General features: G+C 61.9%; 1 protein-coding gene across 14 annotated transcripts in view; it reads left to right on the top strand.

The window, feature by feature from the left end:
• SHANK2 (SH3 and multiple ankyrin repeat domains 2) overlaps window positions 1–11831 on the top strand; it is a 469884-nt gene that overhangs the window by 204862 nt on the left and 253191 nt on the right. For all 14 annotated transcript variants that reach the window (XM_040465727.1, XM_040465726.1, XM_040465725.1 and 11 more), the window contains 2 exons: window positions 3170–3339; window positions 9245–9358. In XM_040465727.1, the coding sequence (XP_040321661.1) occupies window positions 3170–3339; window positions 9245–9358 (284 nt within the window). The remainder of the gene's footprint in view (window positions 1–3169; window positions 3340–9244; window positions 9359–11831) is intronic.

Below are 11831 nucleotides of genomic sequence, written 5' to 3'. Positions count from 1 at the left end.
CCTAGGGACAGCCGCCCTCCTGCTGCACGGCAAGACAGCGCAGACCCGCCCAGAGGACACGGGGCTGGGGGAGGGGAGCCCGGAGGCCTCTCTGGGTCCGGGAGGAGGGCCCGTCAGAGACCCCGCCGGAGTCCCCTCTCGCACCCACCCTGGCTTGTGCCAAAGACGCGGACGCTGGGAGCTGCCGTTCAGGGAGGCCAGGCACCGCGTAGTAACGTAGTAAGTGGACCTCGCGGGCGCCTGGAGCGCGTAGCCCAGAGGGATGTGAACAGACCAGGCACGCTTGACCGGACGTGGGGCTCACGGGGAACAGATGCCCCACCTGGGTTCCCCCGGACCCCGCAGGAGATGTGGCGTCTCTCACTGGGTCCCGGCAGGCCTTCAAATGCCGCCCAGGCAGGAACCGATCTGGGGAGGGAGGGGGCCGAGGGTGGGGGCCCGCGTCCTCGGAAGAATCCGGGACAGCTGGAGCGTGTCGACAAGGAGCGCTGCCTGGGGCGCCCTCCTCAGGGCGGCCGGGGCCGAGAGCAGACCATGGCTGCCCTCGACGTGCGGTGACGGGGTCTGGAGCGGCCTCTTCTCCGTTACCCTCCTGCCGCCCCAGCCCTGGGTCCCACCCCTGCCATCCCTCAGTGCACACAGGGCAGGTGTGTCGAGGGCAATTCAGCCACAGTTTACAGAGGTCTGGGGGCCCTGGTGTGTGATCCTCTCCCCAAGCCCACCCCTCTCTGCCTACCCCAAGCCTCTTCTGAACCCGTCTGGTGCAGGTGAGTGGCCCCAGGGGCCACATTCCCTATTGAAGCACAATTGGGTCCCTTGTTTTCCAGGACTCACCTTTTGCGCCCAGAAGCCAGAGAGGAGACCCCCTCATGCCCCTACTCTCCTCTGAGCCCTTGGTCTCTTGGGCCAAGCCGCCCTGAGTCTGGCTGAGATGAGGCGGACTGAATTAATGAATCGTACCCTGAGCTCATGCAGGTGCCACAGAAGGCTGGCGGGGTCCTCTCAGGTGGGAACATGGCCCAACTATTCTGGCTTTCCAGAATTCTTTCATATGACTGCCAGGTGACCCAGGTTGTCCCTCCTCTCTGTGAGTCCTCTGCCTTGCCAAGCTGTTACCTTGGACCAAAATGTGTGTGTGCGGGGGGGGGGGGGGTGCCCACAACATGTCTTTTGCAGAAGTCACTCCTCTCAGGGCTCCTGGCATAACTGGGGATCAATGACATCCGTCAGAAGGAACGTCTGGGTCTTTGAGAGGAACCCCAAGGTGGATTTTCTTGTGCAGACACATTGATCTGTAGCTGGCCAGGCAGTGAGAGGGTAACTGAGGAGGTGATGTGAGCCCACTGGGCAGGGGCACCTGGTGGTACCCAAGTTCACAGGGGCACCTGCGCCCCCAGGATTCGGTGACCTCCATCTGTGGCTTGAACTTGGTCAACGAAGGCTCCGTGGGAGAAATCACATCCCTGGGGACACACGGCCCCCCCCAGCCCACGCTCAGTCACGACGGTGAATGAGTCGCGGGCCCAGGACGTAGTGCTGCCCTGCTCGGTGAACTTCTACGAGCACGAAGCAAAGCGTGTGCCATTTGTCAGGGGTGCAGGTATGGGTAAGGACCGCGCAAAGAAACATGGAGGGTTCACATTAACCCCCCCAGCATGAGCGATCCCGTCAGCTTCTGAAATTCTACTTGCAAGCCTGTTTCACAGCAGCCCCCCACCCCTGCCCGTGCGAACGTCCTCCTGGTAGAAACCTCGAGGCCCCATCCGCGGGCTCAGGGGCCACGGTATCCATAGTTGAGTGGGGCCCCACCGCTGGGGACGTGAATTTGTGACACGCGTCGGCCCCTCCTGAGACTCAGGTGTGGCTCCCCAGTTAGAAATCCCTGCCCAGCTTCGACCTTGTGTGTATGCTCTTCCTAAAGACCCCGTCCCGGGAAGACGGCTCAAGGACACCTCGTGTTGTCACCCATAAGAACGAGGGTGGGCGTGCTCTCTTTCCGCTGCCCAGAAGTGGCCGGCTTTGGCCACCCATCACGGGGGTGCGGGGACGTCGTGACAGAAGCCCCTCAGCGTGTTTCTCTGTGAACGCGCCTCCCGCGCACGCATAGCCCTCCTGTTGGGGCGGGCGGGGTGTTTCTCACCATCCGGCCTGGACGTCGACCTGGAAACGTACGCTCTTTGTGAAATAACGTACAGCACGGAAGGAGGGGGCCCCCTTCTTGTGAGACATCTTGTGAGCAGGGCTTCTGGGAGCGGCCATGAGTGTTATCCCGAGAGCTCTCACGGAAGGTGCTGGTGTTTCCGCACCTGGAGTGGCTGGTGCCCGCACAGCGAACCTGATAACATGCCAGAGAACCAGGGTCTGCCCCGATTTCCGCCTCGCTGCAGTCCTTTATTTTTATTTTTCTAAAAAATTGTGTTAAAGTGCACATCACATACAGTTTGCGATCTCACCTGTGTTCGCACAGTTCCGCGGCTCCGAGTGCATTCACGCTGTTATACGGCCGTCCCCACGTTCCGTCTCCAGAACTGCCCGTCTTCCCAGGTGGAGGCTCCGTCCCCGTGAACACAGACCCCCAGCCCCTCCCCTGGCCACAGCACCCACCGTCTACGCTGTCCCCATGAGACACTGACCCCCAGCCCACCATCCTACTTAGGGATTTGATACTCCAGGCACCTGCTTTCAATGGAATCACGTCAGGGTCGCCTGCCTTTTCTGACTGGCTTCTTTCACTGAGCGTGACGTCCGCAAGGTCATCCATGGTGTAGCAGACATGGGAACGCCCTTCCTTTCTGAGGCTGGGTGTTAGTCTGCTGTGTGGATGGGCCGCACTATTTATCTGTTTGTACTTGCTGGGCGCTCGGTCGTTTCCATCTTTCAGCGTCATGAGCAGTGGCGCTGTGGACAGGGCGTGCAAACGTGTGTTTGGGGCCCTGCTTTCAGTTCTTTGGGGTTTATTCCCAGAAGCCGAATTGCTGGAATTACCGTTCTCTTAACCACGAACGCTGCCCCCGGGCCTTTTCACGTCTTCGCCTCATCTAGAACCGGGGGCTCCTATGTGACCGCTTGAGGGGCACGGTGTTTGTGACGAATGGGTGGGCTGCGGGCCTGGAGTGTGACGTGTGCTGTCTCAGGCCGTGACCCTCTCCCTCTGTCCCCTCCCTCTCAGGCCGGCTTTCCCGCCTGGAGCGAACAAGGACACGCTGTCTGCCTTCGAGTACCCAGAGCCCAAGCGGAAGCTCTACAGTGCAGTGCCGGGGAGGCTCTTCGTCGTCGTCAAGCCATACCACCCCCAGGTCGACGGCGAGATCCCCCTTCACCGCGGCGACAGGGTCAAAGGTCAGTGTCCACCCGGCTGCTGGGGCTGGGTCAGGCCGGGGCCCCATTGGCCTCAGTGGACCCCACGTTGGGGTGTAGGTGCCTGGGGGCACATACAGAGCCCTGGGAAGGCAGAACGGGGAACAGAGTGACGCTTGCCAGTCATTCTGGGGGGACATAGCTGTGGCATCCCTGATGCCTGTTAGGGAGCAGCACACACACGTCTAGAATGAGATTCCATTGCAGAAAGTGCAGGGAGGGGGGCAGAGGTCCTTTCTACCTAGAAAACCCCTGAGGGCCCCAGGAAGAAGCGGCGTGGAGGGGGGTACCTGGGGGGGCTCAGTCGGTTGAGCATCTGACTTCGGCTCAGGTCGTGATCTCACGGTCCCTGAGTTCGAGCCCCGCGTCGGGCTCTGTGCTGACGGCTCGGAGCCTGGAGCCTGCTTCGGATTCTGTGTCTCCTTCTCTCTCTGCCCCTTCCCTACTCATGATCTGTTTCTCTTTCAAAAATAAACATTAAAAATTTTTTTAAAAAGCGGTGTGGGAGGAGGACCCGTCACAGGGCATATTTGGACATGTCTTGTTGGGATTTGGGGTGTCTAGGTAGATGGTCCAGCAGGAGCCACAGCCTGGGGCCGATGGTGTTCCTGGGAAGGAAGCCCGCCAGGTTGGAAGGAAGTATTCCCCAAGCAGAATCCTGGGAAATGTGGTCGAAGAGAATTGAAGGGCTCCATGAATGCCGGGCCAAGGGGTTAGACTTTGTGGCCGGGGTCCTAGGGAGCCAGCGATGGTTTCCGAACAGGGAGAGGAGGTATGGTAAGTCTTTCAGGAAGACGGGCATAATGAGGGCACGAGCAGGAGGTTGGCAGCCTGTCATCTGAGGACCGGCCTTCAGAAGATGCGTGGCAGGTGACAGACAGTGTGCCCCTTAGAGGTCGGCCGGCCGGGGCCAAGTCCTGCCTGCCCCCCCAGGTCACAACCCAGTGCCCTCTTCTGTGCCCTGTGCTAATCCGGCTGACCTCAGCTGGCTTTTGCAAGTGTCTGGTGACAGGTGGAGCCCTCTTCTCTCATGGCCCTGCCTGGTCGTCCAGCTACACGTAAACTTGGCCATCTGGTAGCCCGTACAAGTCCCCGGAGCTCTGTTCATTTTCTTTCCGGCACTTTTCCTCACCTTAGATCACGTCTGTTGATCTTTTCCCAAAACTCTTTTCTCTGAAACGTTCCCTTCGCTGTTAAGGCCATCTCGTGAATTTTTTCTAACCTTGGAAATTGCACGTTTAAACTCCAGAGTTTCCGCGTATGTTGTTTCTGTCGATTCCTTTCACGCAAGACCTCCCCTTGCCCTGTTGGGGTTTCTCGCTCCCCGAGAGCATGTACTGTTCTAGGACACTGGAGTGGTCCAGTCGGCACACGGAAGTCCCAGTCTTTGAGTCCCCCGTCCGGGCCTTCTCAGGCTGGCCTTGCTTGGTTTCCTCTCCTTGTGAGGACGGGCTTTGTCCTAGCAGGTCTTGGTGTGTCTGGTGCCCTTCTGTGGCATTGTGGACATCAGGCGGCTTAGTTGTGGGGATTCTGACTTCACTGAGTTTTCTTCCGTTTGGCTGGGTGGCCTGGGTGACAGGCCTGCTCAGATCTGGAGCCCTGCTGAGCTGCTCGACCCCCTGCAGACGGCTCAGGGATGGGGCGGTCTGGTCTGCCGGCCCCTCTCAGGCTCCTTCCCTTGGGACTCGCAGGCTCTGGGCCGCGGAGCGGGGCTCTCTGGTCCAGCTTCCCTCCCACAGGCCGGGCCCGTGTGCCTCCCCACCCATTCGGGCACCTTCCCCTCCGAACCCGGGGTTTGCGGCCACCTTCCCTGGTGGCTGCTGGGGCCTTGTCCATCACACCCGTAGGCGGAAGTCCCTGCACCGTCCCTGTCTGGGGCAGGATTCTTGCCAGCTCTCAAATTATAAACATTCCAGTCACAAACGTAGAGGTTCACACAAGCCGCAACTTTGAATCTTAGCCCCAGAACGCGTTGCAGGGTCGACTTTGTCCCCGAGGAGCGAGCCGATTCCCGCTGTCCCCGTGACAAGGACGCGGCTTCTGCAGACGGGCTGGCTGGTGGCTCCGCCATGGCGATCACACGGGGCCCCGGACAGAAGGCGACAGAAGTGATTTTGCTGAGTGCCTGGGGGTCCACACTGCCGCCTCGGCCGTGCCGCTCCCTCGCGGATCCCCTGCGCCGCAGCTGCGGGGGAGGGGGGGTGTCCTGGAGGTGCCCCAGGGACGCGCCCCTCCCCTTTCCCCCAGCCTGGTGGGGGCACCTCTGGGAACAGGCCCTCTTCTGAGAAAGCTGGGCAGGCCAGGCCCCTGGGACTTGCCCCGCCCAGGAGCCCTTGCCTGAATACCGTTGGGTGATGCGCGAATCCGGGGGGGCTGGCGGCCGGGTGTGAAGACAGAGCACCGCCCCTTATGGCCTGCTCTTACTGTGTCTGTGTGCACCCCGCCCTACCTACCCCGTGGCCCCCAACACACCATCCGGGACTCCCTGGCCGGCCCAACTCTGAGGTCGGCTAAGCCCTCGGCCCAAGCCCCAGCCTTCCTTTGATTCCATGTGTTTCCATGGCGCTCTGCACCCCAGACGCACGCGGGGCTTCAGCCCGGGCCGGCAGGTGACCACCGGCAGGTCGCTTCCTATCTGGGAGCTTTGCGTCTGTCTCCACGCATCGGAGACGATAACAGAGTAGGTGGAGGTGGAGACCCCTATCCCTGAGCACCTACTGTTTACTCCACACAGCACTGGGCACGTCACGTGCGTTTCTGCACGTGAACCTCGTAGCAGCTGTAACTCCGGTAAAGACCTCCCGGTCTTCCCCCATCTGGTCACCAGGGGCCCAGGACCCAGGTCTACTTGGTCTGGACTGGGAGCCACGCCGGTCCCACCCCTCCCGCTGTGTCCGCTCCGACCTCCAGCTCTGCTCACCTGTACCCGTGTTCGTGCTCTCGACCCGGTCTTGGAGAGACGAGAGGCAGATTTACTGTGTCTCCTTGTACGCGGGACGGGAAACAGAAGGGCAGACAGGGCACAGGGCTCGGGTCAGGGGAGTGGGGGCCGTGGGGGCGGCAGTGAGAGACGGAATCCGAGGAGACCCCAAGTCTGCAGCCGGATGAAGGGAGGCCGGGGAAGAGTTGGAGCCTCACAGCCCAGGGGCAGCGGGAAGGCGGCTCGGGGCAGAGGGGTGGACCCAAGCCGCCGAGGGGTCCCCCGCTGGGCAGGAGCCCTGTGGGCAGTGGTGTGAGGGGATCCGCCCCTCTCTGTGTTTCCAGGGGCCTCGCCCCAGACTGGGACCCAGCCCTCGCTGCAGGAGAGCAGGGTGTGTGGGGAGCCGGACTCATCTCCCGTGGAGAACAGAGATCAGTTCCCAGACTCGCGCCTCAAAGGGCGAATGCAAAGGACTTCTGTTCTGAAGGCAGCTGGGCGGGCCATGCAGGCCACTGACAGTTGCCCTGGAGCCCGTTATGCTGGGCCTGGGCCCCCTTCCCTCCAGCTACACTGTGTGGCCTGGTCTTGTGAGCAGCCCCTGCATCCTGGCTGCCCGGCTAGCGGCTGGTGGGGTCCCAGCAGTAGACGGGAAGGCCCTGGGGTCCTGTGGATACGCCCCCGGCTCCCTGACCCTCAGCTGTGGAGGGTGGATCTTACTATTCCCAGTGGACCACGGAGCCCGTGCACCTGGGAAAGCATCTTTTGCACACCTCTCCCTAATGTGGGTGCCCGGGGACAGGGGTGTGCCTGCTGTGATGCCCCTTGGGATACTCTGTGAAGGAAAGCCCAGGATGGCTTGAAATTCAGATGGCCTACAGCGACATTCTAATCAGGGGGCTTGATGCAGAATGGGGGGCCCTGTCACTCAGGCTGTCCCAGCCCAGGGGCTCGCTCCCGGACACTCAGGTAGATCCTTCCTCGATGACCCAGGCAGGTGCATGGCAGAAGGGGGTGGGGACTCACTCAGTGACAGTCCCTCCCAAGCCCGGTAATGGCCCGGCTCATCTAGAACCGACAGTATTCTTTTCCAAAGTACAAGGCAGGGCCGTGTGTCTCTGGAGGGGAGAGGCCCGCCTGGAATAGCAGCCAGGAAGCGGACAGCTAGACCAGAACCTTCTCCAACCACCATGCTTCAGCTGTGGCCTCGGGAGCGCATGGGCTTATAGAGGGCGAGTGGATACTCCGTTCTCAGGGTGCAAAGTGTCTACTTTTCAGTGACTTGAATCAGCAGTTTATGGGTGAGCCCAGCCCAGCTCCCTGCTTGCTTACAAGGAACACCCTCTCCTACCTGGGGACAAGTGCACCCTGAGATGGTGGGCGGACACAGTCCCCAGGGCGCAAGCCCAGACGTGTGGCCGATGGTCCGGCCGACACGGTTGCAGGACTCGCTCGCAGCTCCTTAAGGGCAGAGGGCCGGCCATGCACAAGGCCTGAAACCCAGCAGATGCTCCAGATGGGACCCAGCGTCCCGCCTGCACCCTCCACCTGCCCGCTGCCAAGAGGACCACCTGCCAGTGCTCGCCCCCCACCTCCCCCTATCCACGCACCCTGCCGTTTCTCCGTCAGCCTCTGCCCCTTCCCGTGGGTCTCGGGATAAAAGGAACACACTTAGAGGCATGACACAGTGTCCGTGAAACTGTGGCGTGTCTTCCCTGACTCTGTGGTGAGGAGTCTGGAGACGGATGGGCAGGGAGCACGGGGTCACGAGCCTCTGCGTCGCACGCGGAGCTCTGGGGGCGTTGTCCTGCTCTGACAGATCGGGAAGCCCAGGCCTGGGGGTGAGAAGCTTTTCTGCGTGCCACGCAGACAAGGTGTGACCTAGGCGTGTGGCTTCGGGCTGCCAGCACAGGGGCAGGTGCCGGGCCTCCCGGTGCCACCGGGCAGTGCTCCATCCGCGGGGCCCCTCTGGGGTGTGGGTCCCGGCCAGCTGTCTGCCTGGGGCGTGAGGGGCCGGCGTCAGTCTGCGACAAAACGCTTGAAGCTGCTCGTGTCCGCATTTCACTGTGCAGAGTGCCCCCACGGGCAGGCCCACCACCCCTTCTCTCTAAGGGGATCGGCGAGCCCTGCTCCCTGCCTGCACCCATGTGATCAACAGGCCCTTCCCTGACCTGCTGGCCCGCCGGAGGCACGGGGCTCCGGCTGGCGCCCTCCGCCTCCAGTGCTCCTCGCCTCGAGGCCGCACGGAACACGGGGTCAGGGGACAGCCCCCCGCTGCTCTGCCAGCTCTGCTGCACAGAGACCTCCCAAAACTGGTTTAAAAGATCAGGCAGGGGCGCCTGGGTGACTCGGTCGGATAAGCGTCCGACTTGGGCTCAGGTCGTGATCTCACAGTTTGTGAGTTCGAGCCTGCCTCGGGCTCTGTGCTGATGCCCCGGAGCCTGGAGCCTGTTTCAGATTCTGTGTCTCCCTCTCTCTCTGCCCCTTCCCTGCTCATGCTCCTCTCTCTCTCTCTCTCTCTCTCTCTGTCTCAAAAATAAAGAAAAGATTAAAAAAAAAAAAAGATCAGGCAGACCCGGACCTTTGGACCCCCCTCCCCCAGCTCGGAAGGGGCAGACGTGGCCTCATCGTTCCTTCTGTCTGTGGAGGTGACCTGTCCCCCCACTTTTTCCACCTGACATCGTTGATGGCGGGGGCTTGCAGTTCCCTTCTCCCGTCTCAACTGGGACACCAAGAGAGGGGACAAAGTAGCCGTGGGACTCGTGGTCTCAGATTGCATTAGGTCCCCCAGGCCTAAGGGGAGAGGAGACCTGGGCAGTCTGGTGTCCACACCCTCAGCACCATCTTCTCGAGGGAGTCTGTGCTAGGTCCCCTCGTGGACGGCTGTGTAGACCTGGCCGAGGGCGCCGTCACGGCTCTGTCCCGGGCCCCCGAGCCCACCCGCTAACGGTTTCCCCCTCTTGTCTCTAGTGCTGAGCATCGGCGAGGGAGGCTTCTGGGAAGGCAGCGCCCGCGGCCACGTTGGATGGTTCCCTGCCGAGTGCGTAGAGGAGGTGCAGTGCCGGCCCAAAGACAGCCAGGCAGGTAAGGCGGGCACCACCCTTCACCGCCCCTCGGGCCCCGGGCGACCCATCGGGCGCGCGGGGCGTGCGCTGAGAACCGGCTGGTGCCTGGCTACAGAGAAAGGCCGAGTTTCACGGCAAGGATTCCTCTGTGTCATCGAAAGAGGTTGATTCAATTCCTCTGGGCTTTGTCCAAACCAGAAATAGGTTGCAAGACAGTGCGGAAGCATTTAGTTAAGGGGCTGTTCAGTACACGTTCCAGAAAACTTGGATCGTTGGTTTCAGCTTCGGAAAAGGGCTTTCGTGGGTTGAGTGAGCCCTGCAGCCTGGTTATATCTGTCTCTCATGCGGACGTCATGAATGGGCAGCTCGCCTTTCCTGAAAGGCCCTACGTGCCCCGCCCCGTAGAACCACACAGTTTGATGTTTCGATGAAAAACACTCGGGAGAGGTTGGGGCTCGTGACGGAAAATCATTTCCCTGTCTCTCAGAACTCCAGATATAGCCTTTGCTGCAAACCGTGTTGAAATCAATTGCCAAAACATTGACTTGAGTAAAACGTTGAGAGGTGATCGCTGGTGTAAAATGGTGTTGAGCACACATCTGCTGGCTGCTGGGGAGAGCGAAGCATTAGCCGTCGTCCGCGAGGAGCCGGGGCCGCGTGTGCTCTGCCGGCCCTTGGCTGAGTCCCGGGCACGTCGCACACACGTCCGAAGCAGCCGCGTTTGCTCTGCGACCAGTGGTTTGGCTGCGTCCATCGTGCGGGCCGGTGGCCCCCGTCCCGAGCAGCTTCCCAGCCCACGCGCTCCCCAGGGAGCCCCTGCCCCGGGGCCAGCGCGGCCGGGAAACGAGGCGTTCTGAGGACACGTGCTCTGGAAAGCGCGGCAGTGTCTCCCGATCCGCCGGGTCCCCCGACACGTGGCTGGCTTTGCAGCCGCTCGGGGACACCCAGCTCTCCAAGAACTTTGGTCTCAGAGGGCCGTCTGTTTGTGCTAAGCTTCCCACTGTTCGGTCTCTGCTCGGGTTCCAACACCGGTGGGGGGGGGGGGGGGGGCCTCGAGCGCGACGTTCGCCGTATTGTAGGGGTGTTGAGGTAGGAGGCAGCCTGACCTTAAGCTTGGAAGGTGAGGCTGCCAGGTGCTCCAGTGGGGAAGGCGGCTGGGAGGGGCAGCCGCCAGCCGGCGGGGGGGAGCTGGCTTTCCTGGGGGTGGTGATGCGTCCACCGAGCCCCTGGTACCAGCCGGACCTCCAGGCAGTGCCTACGGCCCCCAGCCCACCCGCATCCTGTCCTGCAAATGGCCCGCCCAGCCCCTCTGGTCTGTGAAGGGCAAGACCACAGCCTACGAGCGCGACTGCCCTTCCAGGAGGCCGAATGCCCCCATCCTCCTGGTCTAACTTCCCTCCTGACGGGGAGGGGAATCCAGCCGTCCTCCCCTCTCCTGCTCCTTCTCTGCCCGCCTGCCAGCGCTGCCCCGCTTCACCTGGATAAGATGCCCACAGGGCGGGTGGGGGCCGTGCAGCGTGTCCAGGCTGGTGGTCCCTCTGGAACGGCTTCCCGGGGGCTGTGGGTGTGCGTTGACCGCGGGGAAGCTGTCGGGTGTGGTGGACGTTCCTAGAAGGATGCTCCTTGCTCCCGCAAGGCTCTGCAGGTTGGTGTCCTTTTGATAAAGCCGTGTTCTCCGCCCAGGCCGACGCCCAGCCCGCCGTTCAACACCCTGGGGCTCCAGCCAATCCTGGGGGTTGCGCGCAGGGCCTGGAGAACTTTGGAAGCGGGTCCCTGACTCCCGCACGACTGCGCCAGACCCTGGACCGGCAACAGGCACCCTGGGCACGTTTCCTGAGCCCCCCTGGCCCGGACCGCTTGCGGGGCTGAGCCCGAGACTAAACATGGGTCACGTTGTCTGTAAGGATCTTAGGAGCTGGAGCAAATTGCACTGTGACAGATTACCACAGACACCGAAACTTCATTATCTTGTGGGTCCAGAGGTGAGGAGTCTGGGGTGGGTCTCACGGGGCCACAATCCCAGCATCAGCAGGGCCGCCGGCCTTTTCCAGAAGCTCGAGGGGAGAACGCACCTCCCTGTTTTCTCCAGGTTCTGGAGGCCACAGCATGCTTGGCTTGTGGCCCCCTCTGGCCAGCCTCGGAGTGTGGGCCAGGCCCCTTACCCCGCATTTCTCCGACCCTCTCCCACCTCTTCCCCACCTTAGGATGTGTGTGGTCAGATTGGGTCCCCCCGGGTCGTTCAGGCGAGGGTAAGCTGATTTGCAACTTCCTTCTCCCTTTTCCACGCAAGGTCACTACTCACAGGTGCCAGGGATTAAGGCTGGAGTGTCTCTGGGGGCCCCCCTGTGCCCACCGAGGATGGGGAATTATGAGCCCAGTAGCTGTGCTGTGACGTAGGCTATGAGTCGGAGGGGGAAGGCATCCTGTCACCTGGGATGGAGGGCGGTGGCACGGAGAGCAGGGTCTGAGCTGGATTTGGGGGCCGGGAGGTT

This window comes from Herpailurus yagouaroundi, unplaced genomic scaffold (assembly GCF_014898765.1).
Source record: "Herpailurus yagouaroundi ecotype Mexico unplaced genomic scaffold, PumYag 569, whole genome shotgun sequence".
Lineage (NCBI taxonomy): Eukaryota > Metazoa > Chordata > Mammalia > Carnivora > Felidae > Herpailurus > Herpailurus yagouaroundi.
The sequence above is the reverse complement of the archived record's forward strand: the minus strand, read 5'-3'. Positions and strand labels throughout refer to the sequence as shown.